The 7934-nt window shown below is 42.6% G+C and overlaps 1 protein-coding gene across 1 annotated transcript in view; it reads left to right on the forward strand.

Moving 5' to 3' along the window:
- Window positions 1–7267, forward strand: part of LIPC (lipase C, hepatic type) — a 29329-nt gene extending 22062 nt beyond the window's left edge. The window contains exons 7-9 of the mRNA XM_040227608.1: window positions 360–477; window positions 1994–2212; window positions 7110–7267. Coding sequence (XP_040083542.1) covers window positions 360–477; window positions 1994–2212; window positions 7110–7221 — 449 coding nt within the window. The 3' untranslated portion in view covers window positions 7222–7267. The remainder of the gene's footprint in view (window positions 1–359; window positions 478–1993; window positions 2213–7109) is intronic.
- The last annotated feature ends 667 nt before the right edge of the window (window positions 7268–7934 follow it).

The raw sequence follows: 7934 nt of genomic DNA on the forward strand, positions 1-7934 counted from the left end.
TCTTTCATTTATAAATGGGGACTCTTGCTAAATACATGGAGTAGTGCAACAGAACTTCATCTAGAAATTAGTGAGAATACCAACTATACTCCTATTTTGCCTTTTTTTTTTTTTTGCTGGATAATACTTATTATATTACAAACATAAGTCCTCTTAGACATTAAACAAATTCAGAGAAGGAAAAAAAGGAAAATAAAAAAAATTCAGAATTCCACCACCCAGAAAACAAAATTGGGGTATCTATTCATCCATACTTTTCTCTCTGCTTTCTTAAATTTTAAAAAATACAAGATTTTTTATTTTAAAAATTTCTGCTTATGTTGTCTTTCTCTCTCCCTCGCCATCCCACCTCCCTCTAGTTTATCATTACCAGTTCAAGACTCGGTTCATCAACCAAACTGAGAGCCCTGTAGAACCAACTTTCACCGTGTCGTTCCTCGGAACAAGAGGGGAGAGGCAGAAGGTCCCCATCACTCTGTGAGTATGAGATACAGCCCTGTCCGTGGTGAGGACAGGCTTCGTTTTCTCACAGGGTCTGGATGGACTCTGCTTTCCAAGGGTCGGGCCAGGCACAGCTTACTTTTCTCAGCCCAGTATGAGTGTGCCAAACACCCTGTCAGATGGGACGTCTGCCTGTGCTTGGCACCTTGTCACGCCTCCTCGGCCTCGCCCAGTCCCAACGTTACCTTATGTAACTGCCACCTGTGTTTGTGATGGGCCCGAAGCAACAGGGGCTGAATGGAGAGGGGAACCAGAGGCAGCCAGTCTAGGAGGAGAGCTGGGAGCAGGCGCAGGACACCTTCCTGTCCCCAGGAAGGCCCTGAGCACCTTGCCAGTGAGTCTGGAAAACCGTAACCCGGAAATAAAACTGGTCTCATTCAACTTGGCACGAATTCTCCGTTCAGTCAGCCTGCACTGCCAGCCCTCCCCACCTGTCCTTCGCCCTGCTACACACCTGCTCACAACACAGGCAGTGGCCTCACGCCTCCTGCACAGGCTGGCCAGCTTCACCGGCCGCTTTATTTCAGCATCTCCACCCTCAGCATGGGCTCTTCTTGGGAAGTGACACCAGCCTTCACCTGGTCCAGGGACAGTTCTCAGGCTCCCGAAAATCATCCCACTGATTCAGTCACTCAGCAAGGATGCGTCAGTGCTCTGCACTAGAGGTAGAGAGGACCCTATCCTTAGGGTGCTACCAGCCTAGTGGGGTGGGTGGATTCCTAAACGGTGCTTTGCAACATCCTGCAGGAAGAGCTAAGATGAGCTGAGCCAGGGAATTCTCCAGCCACCTGTCTCACCCTAAATCCAGTGTTAACTCTGCACCATCCCAAATCTCTCCTTGGGGGAGCAGGGATTGTTCTAAGTAGTGGAAAGAGTGCCTGACTGCTCTGTCAATATTGGGACATTTTAATGTCTTGGAGATTAGTGAGTAAAGCTGATAATGAAACCTAAGGATCTGCATTTAAATTTTGCTCCAAACTGGTACATCCCTTTTATATGTGGTTTTCTATTACTGCCATACTTGTTGTTTTAATGGAAGTTTCTATTTATGTTGGGGAGGAAGAAAAGCACTGATCTGGAGAAAAGACAGTAGTGTGGTGCTCATGTGTTGATCAAACCTACAGAGAGCTGTATTGCCCAGAGACACCTGCCTTTTTTGGAGGCAGTTCTCCTGATGTATTAAGCTAGAGATTAGGAAGCCCGAGCTAAACGAAGTTAGCTAGATTCATCCCTGCAGAACACTTGCAACCTTTTAAACATGCTATCACAGAAAATAAGATGGTTTTCCCAGTATTACTGCTCTGGAAAACCCCTTTTTATCCTGGCACATCTATTGCTATCTCTATTAATAGTCTGTCCACCACCACTTTGGGAAATGCAGAAGAAAAGACCATCACAAGTCATTCAGGCAAATCTAACACATCCTGAAAGTCCCTAAGCATCACTTTGCCGTTACAAATCAACTATGTCTGGTTTCCTTTGTATCTTCAAGGAGCAAAGGAATTACTAGTAATGAAACCTATTCCTTTCTAATAACATTGGATGTGGATATTGGGGAACTGATCATGATCAAGTTCAAGTGGGAAAACAGCATGGTGTGGTCCAATGTCTGGAATACAGTCCAAACCATCATCCCCTGGAGAAGAGAGTCCCTTCACTCAGGCCTTGCTCTGAAGAGCATCCGAGTCAAAGTGGGAGAAACACAGCAAAGGTGAGTGATATTTCAACCTCCTCGTAACATCTGTTGAGCACCTACCTACGTCAGCACTTTCACAATTTAATACTTCCATTTATCTTATGAAGTGGGCATTGTTATGTTCCAACGATGGCATACAGATGCTCAGAAAGGTGCAATGACCACCCTGAGTTCCCAAAGCCACAGGTGGAAGGACCAAGATTTACACCCAGGTCTCTGATTCCCATCTAGCCTCTTTCCTTTGCCTCTCGCCCCCCCACCCAGTTAACAGCTACCTGCCTCCAGAGTCTGAGAACCACTCACTGGCCCAGTGCTTTTCAGATTTCACCACGTGCTGGCCCAAGGACCACATTTTGAACAGCAAGGACCCAAAAGTGACATTTCTTCTTTGTTGTTTACCCAGAGAAATGCTTTTAGCAGATCACAATCTCAAAATCTCACACTGAAGTGGCACCTTTCAAATCTTAGAATGCCAAGGGATCACTGGGAAGCTTATGAAACATGCAGAATTCCCAGACCCACCTGAAGAGCTTCTGACTGGCTGTGGTCTATGGAGGACCACACATTTGGTAATAAGAGCCCTAGGAAATAAGACCAGCGGGTTACCCTCAGGAGGTGCGGTTCTGTGTGACTGAATGTCTCCCTTGGCCCACGGGCCCTGGGACACGCAGGGGTGGGTTGAGGGCAGGGAGTTAAGGCAAGAAAGGATGTCCAGCTGCTCCCTTGGTCCTCTCAGCAGAGCAAAGGGATGCTTGGTATATTTTCTCAGGGCTGCCATGCTTTTCTGTGGTTCTGCAGTTCTGCAGACCCTCTCCTGTCTCCTCCCCACTCTATTCAGGAAATGTGTCTCTCCTTTCCTACGGCCCTCTGTCGAGCAGCCTGCTTTCTCTCTGGAGTGCCGCCAGCGGAGCTGAAGAGCAGCACGCCCCTCACCTCTGAACTGCTCTCCTCCCTTACTCCTGGGGTGTCACTGCTAGCAGCCGCCTGTGGCAGATTTATGCCCCCTGAGTCCCTCACACAACTGCACTCCGAGATTTTATCTCCCTGGGATACAAAATCCTGGCAATTACTAAAAGCATACTCTGCAGTCAGCCAACAGATTTCTCCACATGATCAATTTGAGAAAATTAAACTGCTTCTCTCCTCTTCAGCGCTTAGCTATTCTTGCATGACTTGTTGGCCCTTTAGAGCAGCTCAGCTTCTGAGCATCAACCCTCCCTGGATTCTCTCAGCTAGAGAGTAAATCCTCAGTTTTAGAGGCTGCTCGCCATGACAGTTCTAGGTGCCTTGACCTGAACGATAGTATAAAACACAGGGCTGCCTTCTCCCCTGGTGCTTACCCACACAGCTCTGCAGAAGGAAAGAAGGGAGGAATGAGAGCAGTGTTACAGAGCCCTTGCTGCACCATGGGCTTGAACTAGGGACCTCACGGAAGCTTCCCAGTGACCCTCTGAAACAGGGAGTATTGCTGTGCAGCTTAGGAGCCTGAGGCTCACAGGAGTAACACAGCTTGGGGACATTGCTAATAATTGTCTGAGCCCGGGTCTGACTTAGTTCATCTGATCCATTGCCCATTCGTTGCCTCTGCAGTTTCTAACAGCTCCGCCTCCATTAGTCATGGTCCCATTGATCTGACTTTCTTTAATCTAGCAGTGTTACAGAGATGGAAATGAATATATATGCACATCACAGCTTTCCTCGGGGCTGTAAGAGGTACCTCATGAAAAGGAAGGAAGGGATCTGGGACCTATAGTTTTTTAAGTTTTTAACTCAGTGCTTCCTATGGGTCTTTGGAGTACCCAACGGCATTGGGAAGGATGCCAAAAAAATATCAGAGTTGTGGCTTTGGGCATTAAGAAACTCCAGGACCTAATTAGGAAAACAAGATGCGTTAATTTTACTAATGATCTGCTCCATCCCAGGGTTTCTCAAACTTGAATGTACATGTGAATCATCTGGAAATCATGTTAAACTGTAGGCTCTGCTTCAGTAGGTAGAGATGGGGCCTGAGAGTCTACATCTCTAACAAGCTCCCAGGCGCTGCTGCTGCTGCTGGTCCATGGATCACACTCTGAATAGTGAGAATCTAGTACTGCAGGGTCTAGAAGTCTAAGAAAGACAATGGTTCAGGTTGGTTCTGTGGGTCAATGTTGCAGCAGGCTTCAGGGAGGCCAAGAGGTATTCCCAGAGAGACAGGCAGTGAGAAGAGCAATACGCAGACAGAATCCAATGACCTCTGCATCAGCTGGACCTAAAGTCAAATTTTGATTTCACTGCTTCCACCTATGTAGGCTCAGACAATAACTGTTCCTCTCTGAGACTCAGTTCTTTAGGAATGAATGGGAATTATAATATGTACCTCATGCAGCTAATAACAACTCCCAATTTCTGAGTACCTTTTACAAACTAAAATCCCAGAGCTGGGATGCAAACATTAAACCTCACACTCTTAATCTCTTTGCTAACAATAAGAGGAAAAAAAAAAGGTTAAGTGACTTGCTCTTTACCTCTGTGGAAGGAGTTGAATGAGAGGTGACTTTCTTCCCCTAAAGCACAAAGTCAGGGGTGAGAGGACTGTTGTAGGGTGAAGACTGAGAGCAGAGAAGATTGGTGCTATAGCAAGACATGAAAAGCGATTGGCTAAACAAAATGAGAAGATATTTGATTGCCTCAGTAATCATATAAACGCAGACCAAAAATCAATGAAATTATCCCTGGTCACCCATTAGCTTTGCAGGAGTTAAAACACAGATAACATCCAGAGTTGGTAAAGGTGTGGCGAAATGGGCATTCTCATATACTATTTGTGGAAGTATAAATTACAGAGCTTCTGTAGGGGAATTTCATTCAACAACTAACATTTAGTGAACATATATCTTATGCTAGACACTGCTGTGGGCACAGGATATACAGTAGTAAACAGAGTAGATAAAGCCCTTGGTCTCTAATATTATCAAAATTTAACATATGCAGAATCTTGACCCAGAATTTTATGCTAGGTGTCTACCCTGGAGAAATATTCAACATATCCACTAAGGATATCTATGCACTAAAATGATTGTTGCAGTACTATTTGTAAATACTAACCCATTGGGGAAAATCCCAATCTCCTTTAAAAGGAAAATGGCTAAATGCATTGTGGTACATCCATACACTGGAATGTTATGTAGCAGGTGAGAAAGAATCAAGTAGATTTTTTTAAAAAATATAGTCGATTTATAGTATTTCAGGTGTACAGCAAAGTGATTCACCTATCCAGATTCTTTTTCATTATAGGTTATTACAAGATGAATATAGTTCTTTGTGCTAAGGTCCTTGATGTTCATCTACTTTATGTGGAATAGTGTGTATCTGTTAATTCCGAACTCCCAAATTATTCTTCCCTTTCACTTCTCCCTTTGGTAAGCATAAGTTTGTTTTCTATGTCTGTGAGTCTATTTCTGTTTAGTAAACAAGTTCATTTGTATAATTTTTTAGATTCCACAAATAAGTGATATCATATGGTATTTGTCGTTCTCCGTTTGACTTACTTCACTTAGTATGATCTTTAGGTCCATCCGAGAATGAAATAGATGTATATATGTTTACACAAACAGGTTTCCAAGTATGTTATTTGATAACGAGGAAATTTTTTCAGAAAAATTCATACAACAAATTTTATGTTTGTATATGAACATCCGTACAAGTGTAAATGCATACAAAGAGGTCTGGAAAGAGAAACCAAACCATGAAAACAGGGAGAGGAGTCATATTAGTGAAAGGTGATGGAGAAGACCTTTAATACTCAACTTTATATATTGGAGATCAGTCTTGGGTGTTCTTTGGAAGGACTGATACTAAAGCTGAAATTCCAGTACTTTGCCCACCTCACATGAAGAGTTGACTCATTGGAAAAGACTCTGATGCTGGGAGGGATTGGGGGCAGGAGGAGGAGGGGACGACCGAGGATGAGATGGCTGGATGGCATCACCGACTCAATGGACATGAGTTTGGGTGGACTCCGGGAGTTGGTGATGGACAGGGAGGCCTGGCGTGCTGCGATTCATGGGGTCACAAAGAGTCGGACACGACTGAGCGACTGAACTGAACTGAACATATATTTCTTCACTATTTGAATTTTTCAAATGCATCCATAATTACAATACTTTTTAATTTTAGAAGTTTGATTTAGTAAATACTTGACCTTAGATATAATTTTTTTTAAAAGAAGCTATAAACTACAATTCTCTGTGACTATTGCTATTTTTTTTTCCCCAAATAGATTCAGTTGAAGTCAGTAACACAAAATAGCATCTCAGGCCAAACCAATGGTCAAAGTCATCAGCTGTTGGTCTCCAAGAGAGACCCAGAACCCATGGTGATGTCCTTTGTGGCTGAAAGATCAAATAAGAGGGAAGGGCAGGCTTATAGTGCTGAGCCAGGCAGATGCTGGTGACAGTGGCCTCATGCCCAGGTACCTTTAAGAAGGCTATTGACCAACTGGAGTGTGTCCAAAGAAGGAAGGCTGGGAGCGAAGCCTGCCTGTGAGGAACAGTTGAAGAAAAGTGCGAATGTTTGCCTTGGAGACAGGGTCATGTAGTGAAAGAAACAATTGTTACTCTCAAATCTTTGATGAGCTGTATAAGGCAGAACAAAGCAGGACTGCCCCAGGACTTTGAGTTCTTTACAGAAGTGAAATATCACACCATGAAGAGCTCCTGGAAGCCTTACACAGATTGCTTTAACTGATTTGGGTTTTGTTTTTCTCTGAAGTTATAAAAATATTTGCAGTCATAAAGACCTAGTTATTTTTTTTTCTTTAAAAAAAATAGCATAAATCTTATGTTACATGAATTGAGTATTTAACAAAGGACAAAACATTTCAATAAGCTCCATCCAAAACTCAGTGCTGTGTTTGATGTTTCCTATGCAGAATGACATTTTGCTCAGAAAACATGAATGATCTATTACTTCACCCAGCCCGGGAGAAAACCTTTGTGAGATGTGAAGCAAACTCTGAAACACTGAAACGAAAGATCAGATGAGCTTTAATGAAGACCCAGTGTGAAGAATAAATGATTTTATACCTTACCTGGAATGGTTACTTTATTTGGAAACCAAAGTTACATAAAGAATCTTGCATAAAGCTTTAACAGGGTTTAGATTTAAAAGAGAGCTCATTTCACTATTATAAAATGAGATTTTCAAAACTGTTATGTAACTATATTCAAATATTAGTGTGACCAGAAATTTCCCAATTTTCTGACTAATTGGTAATATATGCAAATAAGTACAAATTTAAGAGCCATCTGAGATCCACTCTTCTAATTTAAAATGTCTTTTACAATTAAGTCAAATTTTCCATATTTCCTTGCTAGTTTGTTCTGACCAGTTTTTTGAAGCATGCTGGAAAGGTACTTCTTTACAATATAACTAGCACTTCCATAAAGTGAAATTCCAGTTAATCACAGCTGTGTGTCCCAAAGCACATACACTTCAAGACCATTCAGCTCACCCAAAGAAAAAAAATTCTACTTAAACTAAGAGTTTCCATCAAACAAATCATACAATTATTTCACTGAACCAAACCAAGAGTAGTAGAATTCTCCTAAAACTACTAATGATAACCATAAAAGCTGGGCAGTTGGTCACTGTAATGATTAAATTACTATTTAAGTACCATTTTCCTCTTTCACTAATGCTTGCTACAAAAGCTAATGGAAAACTTGGACTATCTCAAAGACTTAGATATCAAATC

The sequence above is a fragment of the Oryx dammah genome, unplaced genomic scaffold, assembly GCF_014754425.2.
Source record: "Oryx dammah isolate SB20612 unplaced genomic scaffold, SCBI_Odam_1.1 HiC_scaffold_26, whole genome shotgun sequence".
In the NCBI taxonomy this organism is placed as follows: Eukaryota; Metazoa; Chordata; class Mammalia; order Artiodactyla; family Bovidae; genus Oryx; species Oryx dammah.